The sequence below is a fragment of the Aspergillus eucalypticola genome (assembly GCF_003184535.1).
Source record: "Aspergillus eucalypticola CBS 122712 chromosome Unknown BO83scaffold_28, whole genome shotgun sequence".
NCBI classification, from domain to species: domain Eukaryota; kingdom Fungi; phylum Ascomycota; class Eurotiomycetes; order Eurotiales; family Aspergillaceae; genus Aspergillus; species Aspergillus eucalypticola.
In genome coordinates, this window is record NW_020290302.1 from 151309 (window position 1) to 165228 (window position 13920).

At 47.7% G+C, this 13920-nt stretch overlaps 5 protein-coding genes across 5 annotated transcripts; 2 read left to right on the plus strand and 3 right to left on the minus strand.

The window, feature by feature from the left end:
* Positions 1 to 3911: 3911 nt before the first annotated feature.
* Positions 3912 to 6059, minus strand: BO83DRAFT_381526 (uncharacterized protein). Its single transcript, XM_025532014.1, has 8 exons — positions 5399 to 6059; positions 5279 to 5342; positions 5134 to 5219; positions 4773 to 5057; positions 4631 to 4697; positions 4358 to 4572; positions 4247 to 4295; positions 3912 to 4197 (listed from the first exon to the last, which is right to left on the minus strand). The coding sequence occupies exons 1-8, from the start codon at positions 5798 to 5800 to the stop codon at positions 4151 to 4153; spliced, it is 1215 nt and encodes a 404-aa protein (XP_025384338.1). The 5' UTR covers positions 5801 to 6059; the 3' UTR covers positions 3912 to 4150.
* Positions 6060 to 6264: 205 nt separating this feature from the next.
* On the plus strand, positions 6265 to 8196 carry BO83DRAFT_368253 (uncharacterized protein). Its single transcript, XM_025529815.1, has 8 exons — positions 6265 to 6918; positions 6997 to 7060; positions 7110 to 7195; positions 7263 to 7514; positions 7574 to 7640; positions 7707 to 7903; positions 7956 to 8004; positions 8079 to 8196. The coding sequence occupies exons 1-8, from the start codon at positions 6544 to 6546 to the stop codon at positions 8180 to 8182; spliced, it is 1194 nt and encodes a 397-aa protein (XP_025384339.1). The 5' UTR covers positions 6265 to 6543; the 3' UTR covers positions 8183 to 8196.
* Positions 8197 to 8594: 398 nt separating this feature from the next.
* BO83DRAFT_122239 (uncharacterized protein) lies at positions 8595 to 9516 on the minus strand. The gene has a single exon (XM_025526036.1). It carries the CDS (start codon positions 9414 to 9416, stop codon positions 8952 to 8954), a length of 465 nt encoding a protein of 154 aa, XP_025384340.1. The 5' UTR covers positions 9417 to 9516; the 3' UTR covers positions 8595 to 8951.
* On the plus strand, positions 9419 to 11552 carry BO83DRAFT_122236 (uncharacterized protein). Its single transcript, XM_025526035.1, has 8 exons — positions 9419 to 9967; positions 10075 to 10138; positions 10204 to 10289; positions 10354 to 10638; positions 10774 to 10840; positions 10908 to 11125; positions 11216 to 11264; positions 11344 to 11552. Exons 1-8 carry the CDS (start codon positions 9551 to 9553, stop codon positions 11394 to 11396), a joined length of 1239 nt encoding a protein of 412 aa, XP_025384341.1. The 5' UTR covers positions 9419 to 9550; the 3' UTR covers positions 11397 to 11552.
* Positions 11553 to 11580: 28 nt separating this feature from the next.
* Positions 11581 to 13772, minus strand: BO83DRAFT_122257 (pseudouridine synthase PUS2). Its single transcript, XM_025526037.1, has 4 exons — positions 13534 to 13772; positions 13253 to 13460; positions 11980 to 13188; positions 11581 to 11919 (listed from the first exon to the last, which is right to left on the minus strand). Exons 1-4 carry the CDS (start codon positions 13757 to 13759, stop codon positions 11709 to 11711), a joined length of 1854 nt encoding a protein of 617 aa, XP_025384342.1. The 5' UTR covers positions 13760 to 13772; the 3' UTR covers positions 11581 to 11708.
* Positions 13773 to 13920: the final 148 nt, after the last annotated feature.

Below are 13920 nucleotides of genomic sequence, written 5' to 3' on the forward strand. Positions count from 1 at the left end.
CTTTACAAAGCATACACTCCTTTTAACTTTCCTACTTCATACTCTACTTTCGTATCTGTGTCCTTCGTTTGGTCAAGCATGTCCTTTTTCCATCGGTCTGGACAGCTTCGATCTCAGTTTTCCGTGCCTTGCTCTCATTGGTAAGTATTCGAGTGTCTCAAACGATGGTGTGCTTCCCATACTGACTCTCGGACAGAACTCAACATTGACAATTACCCATGACAAGTACCCACACCAATCTCAGGCCAAAGACTGCATACTTCGGCTGGCACAGCAGCGAACCCAGTCAGATAAATCTCGCTGAGAAGAAGGTGACCTCTCAAGGTGCAGAGCAAGTAAGCTATCCCAGATACATGCACTTCGCGTCCACGGTCGCTGATCGATACACTAGGGTGACAACAGCAAGAGTTCCAATGAGCATACTGTCTCAATTCTTAAGTCTACAAACCGACCGTTGAGGTACAAATCTTGTCTAGCGTCTCCAAAGGTTGATTCTGACTTTCCACCAGGAAGACTGAACGACCGTCTGGACTCCGACTGGCAACAGTGGTGGCTTCCGAGTATTGGATATCAACTCTAGGACACGGTCAATGATGAATCCAGTGGTTGTGGTTGACTTGCGTGGTTTTCCAGCTGTCAGCCCTGGGTCATGATCATGATGTCGATGACGAACCCACTATATATACATTTGTTTCGTCGTATGTCATTTCCAATGCTACGGCACATCCTGAATGCCCCATTCGGTGTCTCTTAATGATATCGGCAGTACACGGAAAGATAAGAACAGCAACTTTTGCATGGCGACAGACAGGACAAGAAAAAAAATTGGGAGCTGGAAAAAGAAATATCTGCCCAACGCGCAACATTCCTCTACCCGATAAAGAAGGCTTCGGCTTCAACTTCTTCATGACGGGTCTTTACTCTCATTTCATGCACGTGGACACAGCAGTTTACTACGATCTTTATCTTTTATCATTTCCTTTGTTCGATAACTTTATTAGCGAGTTCCCTATCTTGAGAATTCTGCGGCGGAGGCAATTTCGAACGTCAAACGGGAGTTACACACACAGGCTATGTACTTCGTTCTGCTCGTCTGGGTGATGCCGGCATGATTGCTGCCAACTTGATCTCGTTGTACCCAATATTTTGTCGTTTCCTGAAGTTCAGAGATGGAGGAAAAACCCAGAAAGAAAATAAGAAAAACCAAAAAAAAGAAAAAGAAAGAAGAAAAGAAAAGAAAAAGAAAGAAAAGAAAAAGAAAGAAAGAACGAAAGAAAGAGGAGGAAGAAGAAGAAGAAGAAGAGGGTTCTGATGGGAGGCCGTGCCGATATATGTTCAGGGAAGCATAGTACGAATCCTTGCCTTGACGTGTACAATATCTTACCAATCTCAATTCATTTTTGTTGTTCAACTCAAGCCCACTACTCTAATACTGACCATGCAGACGCCTCACCGTCTAAAGCAATTCTATCTAATGTTGGGACACATATCTCTCCGTCGCCTGGCCAGCTAGACGCGATATATCATTTTGGTCTAGCGGTTAGTGCTTCGACATCTAACATAGCCTAATGCATCACCAACCGCAGTCCAAGCCCGCAACCAAGGCGACACCTATATAATATATATAAAACAAGAATGATCGGCAACATAGCTATACACAGCTAACGATATGATCTTACGCAGAAGAAATCTATGTTGCACCTGCTAAGCCAGTTAGTTGCCTACAGGGCACTCGCCTCTTCATGTGGCACCCTTCTGCTATATACCATTAGTATGTAGTAGTGAACTACTACTAATGTATAACATATGATATATAGTATTTAGTACATCGATGTGGAATTCACAACCACAACCGGTGGCGGCGTTTCATATGGTTTATACATGCATCCCATTTACATGCATCCTATCTCGATGAACCAGCCAAGAGGGTTTTTGACTATTTAGGGAAGCTCATGTCTCGGGACATGAAGGAACCAAGACTTCTTATAGTGAAATTCCGTTGCGATGTTGATCCTGAGCAAATTGACAATATAGCCAGATTGACTGGGGTTTTATAGGGCCTATCAAAAGGCTTTCCATATTCCAAGCCATACAACGCGTATCGCATTCGCAGTGGTGACGTGAGAATTCAGTACATCGCGTATGGCCCAATAGAGGCCATGTGCTGCTGCACTGGGCCCTGGCTCAGCATGCTGATGCTGTGGATATTCAATATAACGAACTAAATTAGCTTATTTATCTCCCACGGTGGAGACGTAAGAATAATACATGGTCAGCAGACGCCGCGTTTGATTGTGGAATGGGATTATCGAACGAAAAGATGGAAGTGGGATGCACACTTTTGACAACGTCGATGAATACGTTGTCAAATTCACTCATGATACTCAGGGCCTGAGAATCGCATATAGCTAACAAACCTAAAAAAAAAAGGGTTCGTTACATCTCCAGGGCCTGAGTTCGCCATTGTTTTCTTTTGAACTTTCGAATGGAGATGTATTGTCGGACCGGCAATACGTCAAGCAGCTGGACAGGTTGAATCGTCATGTGATCGTCGACAATTTGAAACATCGACGAGTATATTATCGATATGGTATGGCATATAGCACCTTGCTATAACGACGAAGAGTGGATTATTTTTCCAATGATATTTACTGGATCTCTCTAGTCAAGTTCCGAGCAGTCGATATCTTTGGCAAGGTTGATAACTCCATCATATAAAGACATATGGAACCTTGCTCGAATGGAGACGCCAATACGAGCAGATAAAAAGGTTACAGGAGGTACCAGCGATATTCCAATTACGAGGATTGGATCTGCTATCATTGCCCACATCCGTCCGGATGTAGAGTCCCTCAAAGACAAGTTGCTGACCACGGAGATAAAGGGAACCGAGATAGTTTTTCCCGGCTTTACAGGAAACACTTACCGGCCAGAATAAACAATAAGGAAAAATAGGTTCAGCTATTATCCTCACGTCCATCCGGACCTTTATATATATATATATATATATATAAGACAATCTACTGCCGACAGAGATATGTGAGACGGAGGTCATATTACCGGAGTTTACGGACATGAAACTCACGGTAAAAGTTCCCCAGACGTCAGGCCCAACGTAGGATTGGACAGTCAGCGGCTTTACTCTCGCTGAATATCTTTGGAATGATATAAATGCTATAGAATATAGGGAACGTGAATATCCCCGGGTTTACCGAGATAAAATTCACGGTAAAGGTTCCCCAGACCTCAGGCCCAGCATCGGATTGGACAGCCACTGGGTTCACCCCTCTTCCTGAATATCCTTGAAATGACATTTAATACTACAAGATATAGAAAACGGGCATATTGCCCAAGTCCACAGACGTTAAACTCACAATCAAAGTCCCTCAGACATCGGGCCCAATTTCTAATTGGAAAGGTGAATGAGTGGGTTTACGGTGGCCGAGTACACTGAGAATGTCTCGCCAGATGAGTTGAACGTGGTTCTTTATGGCGTTCGGATTGGCAAATTACTGAAATACAAAATTTTCACTGGTGAACGGTCTGGGCATCACAATGTTCGAGATCAATGGGGCCGTTGTGAAACGACAAATAAATGCCCTAGAGAAGCTTCGCTCGGGGGAGGATGGAGTCAATTGGTGGTGGGTTGGTATTCGAGAAAGTGGTGGGATACATGCTGTTTGATACCATCGTCTTAATTTAGTGATGGGTCTGGGTGGTAACGGATGTTATTAAAACAATTGGGAGATGGAAGTAGCCGGTTAGAATTACTAGATCTTGATGAGGAAATGCTCCTTAACTTGAATAATGGCTTCATATGCGAATATACGTGGTTTTGTGCATGCTCGCTGTTACTTATTTCTAGATAGAAGCAAGCGATTGGTGGATAGTAGCACATGGGATACAGTTTGGCGATATCAAAACTCATATGTGAGAATTTCTCAATAAAACTGACATGATAGTGCTTAATCGGTTCCTGTAGCTTCTGAGCATGTCTGGAAAACTACTTCTACCTGCACCTGAAAGTCACAGTAGCAACAATTGGCGTAATATATCAATTCTAATCCACAGAGTACGTCAAGCTCCGAGAGCTACAAAGAAACAAACGCGTCCAAAGCGGACTCGACCAGATTTCCCTCCATGCTGGACTCTACAGTCCGCGCGCATACGTGTCGAGGTACGCGGCTGTAGCATTGTCTATCAAAGGTTAGCAAAATTCCATTCAGCATGAGAAAAATAAACTTACAAGACTCCACGCCCTTCTCCACATTCAGGTTCATATACACGGGACGGGCCTAGGATAAGGGTATTAGTATGACTGCTACGCGAGAAATTCGCTCTTCTCTCATGTACATACTGTCTCGCCGCCCTTTTCCAACCAGTCATAGATTGACTGTGCATTCTGAGCAGTAGAGCTCCAGTACTGAGGAAGAACATCCAGACAGGCTTGGAAAGACAGCAACCCGCTCTGTTGCATGCCCTGCAGGTCCTGACGCGCACTTCGGATGGTCTCGAGAAGCTTCTCGAGATCCTCTTTTTCATAGGTCTTCTGATTGATTTTGTTTTTCACCACTACAGAGTATAGTTAGCATACAAGATCTATTCAGAGGGAAGCGTAACAAAAACTCACCGCCAGCGGCAATGTACAGACCCACAGCGGCAGCAAAAGACACGCCAGCGAAGATGAGCCCTCCAATCTGCACCAACCAAGATTTAGTAAAAGGTAACTTGTTAGGGTTGAGTAGTGTTAGTTGTGGGACTTTATCACGTACAAGAATCAACGGCTTGACAGGCTCGAATATCGCCCCCAGCGCCTGTGCAATTGGAATAGCTGCTCCTCCGAGCGCGAGCATTACTTTTTGGGCCGTCTCAAGTGAATTCAGTTCCTCTGTTAGGCTGCGGATCTCCTTTTCAAGATCCGCAATTTGTTGTGTCAATTCTCCTTCTTTGCCTTCGGCCCATGTAGAGTATGTATCTACGAAGGAGGAAAAGTTGTTCTTGACGGCGGAGAACTCTTCCTGGATGTCTTCGGCGGTCGCCCCAAGCTTGTTGATATCCTGCGATTACAATAGGCTGTTAGTGATTATTCACTAGAATAGTTGAAACCAGAGTAATCAGAGGCGCATAAATTACCGAGACGAAGGCTTTGGCTTTGGCCTTTCGGTCCTCGAGGGAGATGGTGTTGTCGGCACAATATTTCACGATGACTTTGTCGAAACCTAATGCCAAGGTCAGAGAGGAGTAGCTGAAAAGATAACCCTGAAAGATGGCTACACACTTTTGCCCTTCTGAGAGATATCAGCCGCCAGGTTTCGACTATTCTGAAGAACTTGATTGTAATCCTGTGCAACTAGTCAGCACCAAAAAGTCTGCCAGCAACACCGGCTTTTAACTTTACCTGGCGAATGCCGGCAACGGTATCCGCGAAGCCCTCGTTATATTTTTGGTCAATGACGGCCAGCTTCTGCTGAATATCGATGAGACGGCTGTCTATATCCACCGATGCTTGAGACGCAGCTGTTCCTGACAGCGCCATCCCATTCTGACCTTCCTCGGACGAGAGGTGTAGTCCTGCACCGACCGTAAAGTCGGCCTTTTGCTGGTCCGTCTGCAGTGGCTGATGGTCTTCGTAGCCATTGGCAAGGACGAAGATCTCCTCCTCCGAAAGGGAGCTAGCAGCCTCGAGGGCCTTCTCGACAGTTGGGTTACTGCCAACGAGGCGCTCTAGCTTTTCGGCGACCTCATCATAGCTTGGAGGGGAGTTGTCGGCTGTATAGGCTGGGGCTGGAAGAGGAGACATGGTCATTGACTGAATGCAATTGAGAAGCAATTGTTGAGTGTAATGATAGTAGTGGACTTTCTTGCAAGGAAACTGGACTTGAGGATTGTTGTTTTTCTTTCCCACTGGCGGTGTTGATGCCGACCTTAAATACAAATCCGCAGTGGCGTTGTCACTTGGTCACTTTGCAACATTCTCCCTTCAAGAGACTAGAATCATTGATTTTCCCGAAACACATCATCGGAATTGCCGAAGGTGTCAGGTTCCTGCATGATTCACGATAAGAAATCTAGAATGATAGATCACTGCATCTTGCCACAGATTGACGGTCGCAGAGCTGCAACGTCGGGGTTTGCTCCAAGTAGGGTTGCATAAACTAGCTGCATGTCAATCCCTGCAGCTGCATCCAAGCTGAAAATGCAGGCCTCCCGTCCCAGGCCGCATATTCGGTGTTGCCACTGCATTAACCACGTAACCTATGCCGGAAGCCCCAAAAGGTAATGCATTCCTATATCCTAGTTGATTCTGATGTTATTACGTCCTTCTCCTGTAGTTGAGATGTCGTCAAGTTGTTATTCCAGGTCGGGCGACATACAAATGAAAATCGCGCACCACATATTAAGCCCCTTCCTTGCACGTCAGAGCCACCACAGAAACGGAGAGAAGACAACCTAACCTAAGATTTGATCCGCTCGCATTTCTCTTCCAATCACTATCATTGGTCATACACCCTGCCGTGCAAACCAGCTGAAGCCATACGAACCATGTCTTCTCCAGTCCTCCACTCTGCGACTAGCGTCCTCCACAAATTGAATGAGCAGAGATCCAGTCCAGATACAGTGTCAGCCTGTCTCATGGCCGTCTCTTCGTTGTCTGAGTCTGAGCGCGAGGCCCTGGTCAAGCTGCCTGCCAAGTACCAGGTCGTACCTACAGACAAGGAGGCATTCACGACCGCGGCTGTGCAGGCACTGGCCTCAGCTTCAGATGACTTGGACCAAGCGCTTGGGGATGCTGCCAATGGAGCCTCAGCTGCAGTCAAGGGCATTATTGAACTAATGGTAGTGCTTCTCCTCAGACTGTCATGGGCTGATGCAATGAACGGCACGCACCTCACTGAAGAGTATGAACCGATTTATAGGGTAGGTCACTTTTACGTACTATGGCACAATGATGCGTTCTCTGTATTTTGACTCGCTAATACTATCGCGTCAATCCAGCTCTACTGTGAGACTATGAGGGATGGGATCCCACTTTCCATCACTATTGCTCAGTATGCTGAAGGTAGGAATCGGCTTCATGTGAATGCGTAAACTCTCTAAACAGTCTGCAGACTTCGATAACAAGATCATTGAACTCTGTGCGGATAGTTCTCTCACTATAGATGAGCGCCTATTGACAATCCGAGACTACATCAAGGTAAGAGCCTTTTGGCAACAGAGTCATCGGACTACGGATTGTTGATTGACACGTCGGTCTCTGCTAGGATGCGGAAAGACACCAGATCACAGCCAATGAGATGCACAGCACCCTAGAGTCGATATTCGACAAAACTCTGGATTTCGTAGTCCAACTTGGGAGCCAGTCACTACTGGAGCGAGACGCAAATGACGAAAAAGAGGCAAAAACCTTTCCTGCACCGAGGTCAGCAAAGGCGGTCTTTTCAGCTGGCCCGCTCGATGCAAATATCCCGGCACTCCGAGTCGCTTTGGAATCACCGTTCGGGTCATATGTGACGGTATTATAAGCATCATAATACATTAATAGGCCAAATGAAGACGCGCTGACGGAGATTAGATTGCTGGCTTGCTTGGAATCGCAAACCCCGAAGCGATCAACGCGGCCTATTCTTTAGCTGCATCTAGTGAGTATTCCTTTCAATCTTCATCACCGCTACCATACTAGGTTTAGTCTTCTAATAAGACTATAGTGACCAGTAGGGAGCATTTACCTATCGATACAGTCATCTCCGACCTAGCCACACGATCGGGAAGTGCAATGGATACGAACACGGACTATTTCGACGAGTTTCGAGAGCATATTGAAGTCCTCGCTGGCTATTGGCAAAGTACACTCGTCGATGCGCGAAAAATTGAGCTATGGCTGGAGGATGGTGCCTCGCTCGTAGTAAGTTCTGACCTCCTGACATCATTTACTCTCTCCATACTGATTCAATCAGGTCATGCCCACGTACATGAACATGGCATTGAATGAAGGGGCCAAGATCTGTAAGTCCACATGAGGATCCACTCCTTTCATTCAGCTGAGATGCAATGCGTAGACAACTAAATCCTTGGCTTAGATGTGGAAGTAGGCAAGTACTTGCGACTGTACGCCGAAGAGACTAGTCAAATTCCTTGGGATGAGTGGTTAAACGCCGATGAGAGGATCCATAGTTGCGCATAGGTGGTGTAGTCTTGTGCTATCTCTGATCCGGATGGTATGCCTGATGTTGCAGTTACCTCGGCCATCCATAACTTCTCTGTCTACGATCTACCATATTGAATTCTAGTCCTTGCTGCAAGGAAACAAGCATTCTGTCTGGAGATAGACAGACCCACAAAATAAACACCTCAATTCCTTCGGGTAAATTCATCGATCTCCGTCATTGACAGGGGTTCATGGCGTGTATTTGCCACCAAAAAAAGGCGGTGTAGAGACGGGGAAAGTCCAGGCCTCACTGAGCTCTCAGTCTTGGGGCACCCATCTACCCTAAGCAGAATTTTTATTGGCTACCGATCAAGCGGGGGAATTTATCTGTATCCTTTTTTTTTTTTTAAGTGGTGAATGTAGACTATAAGGTAGCAGCTGAAAGACCGTCCAGACCAACGGCCGGACAATTAAGATACACGTACTAGTACGATGCGGCTAAGGCCTTTAATATCCCTATCTCCATCATACTAGTATAGCACTTATATGTTACTACGCCGCAATGAGTATATCTAGCCGACTAATAGATTCATTGCTCCCACTAACTAATTATCTTGCGACACACCAGCTGAGAAATTACGGACTTTTCTTCGATCTTCCCCTCCTACACTGCATGCATACGCATACACATACCCCACTTCACCGTTAGCATATCTCGCACGAAGATAACTCTGTTTCGCCGGGATTTGAAAGACACTCCAAGTTTAATCAATCACTTACTAGTGTGTGTGGGTGTGGGGCTTTCCTAGATGTCATGTATGAAGCTGCATCTTGAACTCAACAATACCACAACTCGTTCACATTCTCCACTTCGTTTCTTTCCTGAGGCATGTCTTATAGCGCGATTCCTTTCAACTTTGAGCAGGTGGCAAAGGCAGAAGCTGGACTCAGTCATCCGAAATGCTGAACTCGCTTGAATCTCAGCTGTGCCTTGGCGGTGCAGGTGACGTGCGACATGGGGACCTGGCGGATTCAGCTGCTTCCCCTCCATTTTCCCGAACCAACTATCATCCTTGTCATCTTTCTCCTCGACTCTTGGTAGCCAACATCTACTGCAAGTTCCGAGGCAGCTCAGCTTGAGGGATGTGCATAGCATGACGCATCTCGAAAAGAATATGCAGGCAGACTTGCCACCTCCTCCTTTCGAGATGAAAAGAGGATGAATGAGTGAACGATGGCTACAGTATATAAGGTAGCCAGCAAAGGACATGAAGACTCTTACTATCGACCCTGAAGCACCATTCTCTCGTATCTATTCGAAGAACAGACTACACCACAAGCTAACTCATCTATTTTCGTTCTACTCCCTTCTCTCCAGACCATTCAATCCACCACTATCTTACAATGGCAACCGCAACGATTGTTCCTCCTCCTCCTCCTACCTACGTGGCTGGAGACTCCCCACCCTCCTATGAGGAGGTCGCCAACAAAGTCAACCAGCTGGTGGGCAGTGACCCTACGCCCCAGAAGTATCTGGACGTAGCGACATCACTCTCTGAAGAGGAGCGGAAAGCTCTCAGCGATGGAGCCGAGGCCAACAATCCCATTAAGACCGAGGATGATAAGAGGAAGCTGTCGTTGGGTGCCGCAAAGACCATGTCCAGGGAGGACACAGTGGCCAAGATGCAAGAGGACGCGAGTGCTGCCAGCGCGGCAGTCGTGGCGATTGATGGCTCGTTCACAGCATTGCAAGTGAAGATTGCCGAAATCGATCAGCTCGAACAGACAAACTTTCTTGTGCAGTTAAATGAGAATAAATCCGTATGGATGATTTGCCCCGCTACCCCTTCTTTTCTCCCTCTTAAGAGTTTCTGTTGTTGGACATGTGTTTTTGAATCATTTATGCTAATTTACTTCGTCTTTGCAAGAAATACAACGCTGTGCTCACCACTAGCCGGACTATGGCAGCTGAAATCAGTCAGTATGGCTCCAGTAAGTTTTACTTGCCCTCTGCCCATCCCAGACTTCCTCACGCTGACAATCCACTGCAACTCTAGGCTTCGATAAGCTTATTGTTCCGCTATGTTCTGATGAAAGTCTAACCGTGGAACTACGATTGGAACAAATCAACAAATTCATTGAAGTCGGTCATCCATACCATATATGCATGCTATCTTGCGACAAGCTAACTGGTTCGCTCACTATAGAGGGCAGATGGATTCAGGGAGAAGGGCGAACAGATTAATAAGGATTTCAATAATCTAGTCAACGATTTTATCTTGTTCAAAGCTCAGTTCGGTCAGTGGGGTAAAGATAAGCAGGGGGAACTGAGACAGGATATAGAGGACCTACTCGCAGAATTCAATGACTTGAATGACAAATTGGGCAAGCTGCGTATATCTCTATTGGCACTCGGTGTTGGCCTGGGAGCCGGGCTGTCAGCAGCTGGTATTGGACTTGCCTTGTCGGGGCCTGTTGCTCCATTTATCTTGGTATGTCCCTGCTCAACTGGGTTGCCTTTTTCCACCTTCTCCCCCCCCCCCCCCCCCCCCCTCCTCTTTACTTGGGCGCCTGTTTCTGGAAATAGATTCACGACACTTGATAACTAACATGGATATATCTTACAGATCGGTGGTCTTGTTTTCGCCGGAGCCACGGCTGCTGCAGTGGCCGGCATCGCCATTTCCATGGGCAGTAAGTCTGCTTTCTCAGAAATCCTAGTTCTTGGGGAGATGCGAAGCTTACAAAATCATCTCTATAGTCATACAAAATCAGATTGATGAGAAAACCAAGCAGATCAAAGATAAAAATGCCGAAATCGATGCTATTGATCAAGCTCGAACTGGCTTGGAGACCTTGGGCGATGAGCAGTTCACTGTGTTCCAGCAGAACGTCAAGGTTCTCCAAAGCTACTGGAACGCAGTGCAGGCCGATGCAGTAGAGATCAAAGGTTGGCTGCAAGACGGAGCTAATCTGGCGGTACGAGAACCCCTCCCTAAAGAAGACAAGTCGGGATGTATAATCGCAGTGACTGACTCCTTTCCTCTTACTCTTGATGTGGGCATGCAGAGTGCACCCACCTATATGCAGGATGCGCTCAACGAGGCCGTGTCTATTTGTACGTTGCCATTTGCCTGCTCCCACCCTTCCATACTTAGCAGTTGGTTATTTGGTAAGCTAACCGTGAATGGCTACAGACGCATCTTTGGGCAAGTATATGGATGCATATGCAAAGGGTATCGTGATTTGATCGGACCACAGTGTGTGGTCCAGTTCGTCTGCCAGAATGCAGGCAGAATTGTCTAGGGGTTCGATCATGACTCCTTTTGCTTCGCAACTTCGAAAGGAATACGGGGGTAGAACAACGAGAAGCAGCCAGAATGATAGGACGGTTCTTCGGGGCGATCTACGCCCCCCTTTTCTTTTATCAAACATTTGTTTAGTTGGCAACTTTTGGAAACGATATATCATGATAGCTACTGGACAACAATAGCTCTTATACATACAGGTCTAACATATCAACCATTCGTAATAAACAGCAAATTAGCTATGGACGATATGTCTAACCCCCCTCTTCGCCTCCGTTCGGGGGAGCACCCTCATCCTCCGACGCAGCACCCTCTACCTCTGCCAACGCCTCACGCTGCGACTTCTTCTCCTCCGTGCCGTTAGCAGGCACCGAGACCAGCCTGGCAGCCGGAATGCCACCAGATGTGACGTAGAGGAACTCCTCTTGCGAGTAGTGGTCGAGGTGACCGAAGAAAGCGGAGAAACTAGATACAAGTATTAGTTTTGTGAAAGGATCAAGGAAAACAGGGGAGTGATAAACATACGCATGAGTTTCTTCCTCCTCACGGAAGATCCGATCATAGATCTCACGCTGCTTAAACTCATTAATGGTATCAGCATGCTTGTCGAAATCGATGGGGTCTTTGCCCGTCTCATGGGTCTTGCGGTTATACGAGTCGAAGACGGGCCGTTCAAGAAGCAAGCCCAGACCAGGCGCCTTAGGGATAGCGATCTTATTGGCACCGTAGGTCTCGACAATGCGCTGGGGATCACAGCCGCAGCGCACAACCATGGCAGCCATGGCAACCATCTTGCGGATCTGGTGCATCATGAAACTTTGACCGTGGACCTTGAGGCTGAGCCATTCGGTGCCATTAATGATGATGGGCTGTTCGGCCATCTTGAAGGACTTGATGTGACGTTTCGAGGATGGGTCGGCGTGGGTTTTTTGGATGGTGTAGTTGAAGAAGTTATTCGTTCCGACATACTTGTCCAGGGCTTCTTGCACGCGGGCCAGGCGTTGGGCCGGAATGCGGTAGGCCCTCTTCGCCTGGAGGTAGGCGGCTTTGATGGCCTTGACGGTCTCGAAGACCTTACGTCGGCGCGCTTCTTCGGCCTCGTCGTTTTCGGCGGCTGCGGGCTTTTCTTCAGTAGATGGCTGTTCGGTGGTTTCCTCTGATGCGGGCTTGTCTTGTGTCTGGAACATGTCGTCTTGCGCGGACCGGTCCTCATCGTTCAGGTGGAGCACCTTCTCAACGAGCTTGCGGATATCCTCGGGCGTGTTGTCGAGGATCGGTCGGACGTACTTCTCGTCGGTCTCTTCCCAGTAGCTCGCTACCTCTTCCTGTCGGGCCTTGTAACCTTCCATGTCACCTTCCTTCTCGGCGTACTCGACGAGCTTCTTACCCAGGTAAGTGCTGGGGTGAGGCGGCAGGAAACAGTGGGTTGGGATGAGGTATTCGTAGATGCGAGAGTCGCACAGCTGATAACTGCTAAAAGACTTGTTCGTGACGAGAATGTCCCATACGCGAATTTGCGAGCTGAGCTTCTCGTTAATCTTTTGAATGATGTCTTCGTCTTCGACGATCAACTTCAAGGAGACAATGTTTCCCGCGGCGTGGACACCCTTGTCGGTACGCGCGCACCGCACCAGCGATGACTTCTTCGGATCAGTTGCGTTGGCCTTAGAGATAGCGCCAGCCGCTACGAACGCCGCAAAGAGCTCTCCTTCGATGGTCTTTTCCGTCTCGCTCCTACCGACAATCAGTAAGAGTTCCAATATAATCTGAGATAATTCGCAAGAGACTGTAACCATACAATTGCATGCCCTTGTATCCGGTTCCCGAGTATCCCAGCAGCACGGCGACCTTCTTCTTGGGGCGGCGCTGCTCGCTCTCGATATCCTCCTGAGAGAATTGCGTCGCATACACAGGAGCCCTGACATCCTCTCCATTCTCGATCTTGCGACGTTTCGCTTCCTGCTGAGCATCGTGGCGGGCTCTCTTATCTACCATATTCCGACTTTCTGGGTTAGCTGGAAGTCAGACAATCGATTGCTCAACCCAGATATCTCGGATCGGGGAACTGGCACAACATACCTCCACTCGGATCGTCCCATATTCCGCTTCTTACGACCTCGATCAGCTCCGCCTCCGGCTTGCGGAGGTCTTCCTTCGTTATTGTCCATGGAATGCGACGGGCCTTGAGCGATTGTAGGTACTCGGGAGAATAGAACCGCGCTTGGGGGGTACGCAGAGAAGTGCGCGCGCCGGAAATTGACAAATGGGGGGCCAAAGAGCGTCGCAGGATAATGTGGAGCGGCATGGGAAAAGCTGCTTGTCGATGCGCTTTTCTGCTCGCCTTTTCTTTCTGTTGCCGGATTTCTATCTCCGCGCTAGTCCGATTGCGGGGATGTGCATGCCCCAGGCAGAACAATGCATGTATGCCTGAGGTGTCGGTCATCTCCGCCGGCTTCATTCATTCAA

What these genes read in the sequence shown, in the direction of transcription:
- BO83DRAFT_122257 (XM_025526037.1), bottom strand. Translation starts at nt 13,759, where the DNA reads ATGCCGCTCCACATTATCCTGCGACGCTCTTTGGCCCCCCATTTGTCA. An exon ending in ATGGGACGATCCGAGTGGAG is followed by an intron (nt 13,461 to 13,533) that starts GTATGTTGTGCC and finishes CAGCTAACCCAG; the next exon opens with AAAGTCGGAATATGGTAGAT. An exon ending in GGATACAAGGGCATGCAATT is followed by an intron (nt 13,189 to 13,252) that starts GTATGGTTACAG and finishes GATTGTCGGTAG; the next exon opens with GAGCGAGACGGAAAAGACCA.
- BO83DRAFT_122236 (XM_025526035.1), top strand. Translation starts at nt 9,551, where the DNA reads ATGGCAACCGCAACGATTGTTCCTCCTCCTCCTCCTACCTACGTGGCT. An exon ending in AATCAGTCAGTATGGCTCCA is followed by an intron (nt 10,139 to 10,203) that starts GTAAGTTTTACT and finishes CTGCAACTCTAG; the next exon opens with GCTTCGATAAGCTTATTGTT. An exon ending in AAATCAACAAATTCATTGAA is followed by an intron (nt 10,290 to 10,353) that starts GTCGGTCATCCA and finishes CGCTCACTATAG; the next exon opens with AGGGCAGATGGATTCAGGGA.
- BO83DRAFT_368253 (XM_025529815.1), top strand. Translation starts at nt 6,544, where the DNA reads ATGTCTTCTCCAGTCCTCCACTCTGCGACTAGCGTCCTCCACAAATTG. An exon ending in CAATCCGAGACTACATCAAG is followed by an intron (nt 7,196 to 7,262) that starts GTAAGAGCCTTT and finishes GGTCTCTGCTAG; the next exon opens with GATGCGGAAAGACACCAGAT. An exon ending in AGGATGGTGCCTCGCTCGTA is followed by an intron (nt 7,904 to 7,955) that starts GTAAGTTCTGAC and finishes TGATTCAATCAG; the next exon opens with GTCATGCCCACGTACATGAA.
- BO83DRAFT_122239 (XM_025526036.1), bottom strand. Translation starts at nt 9,416, where the DNA reads ATGTCCTTTGCTGGCTACCTTATATACTGTAGCCATCGTTCACTCATT.
- BO83DRAFT_381526 (XM_025532014.1), bottom strand. Translation starts at nt 5,800, where the DNA reads ATGTCTCCTCTTCCAGCCCCAGCCTATACAGCCGACAACTCCCCTCCA. An exon ending in CCGTTGCCGGCATTCGCCAG is followed by an intron (nt 5,343 to 5,398) that starts GTAAAGTTAAAA and finishes CTAGTTGCACAG; the next exon opens with GATTACAATCAAGTTCTTCA. An exon ending in TCTGTACATTGCCGCTGGCG is followed by an intron (nt 4,573 to 4,630) that starts GTGAGTTTTTGT and finishes TATACTCTGTAG; the next exon opens with TGGTGAAAAACAAAATCAAT.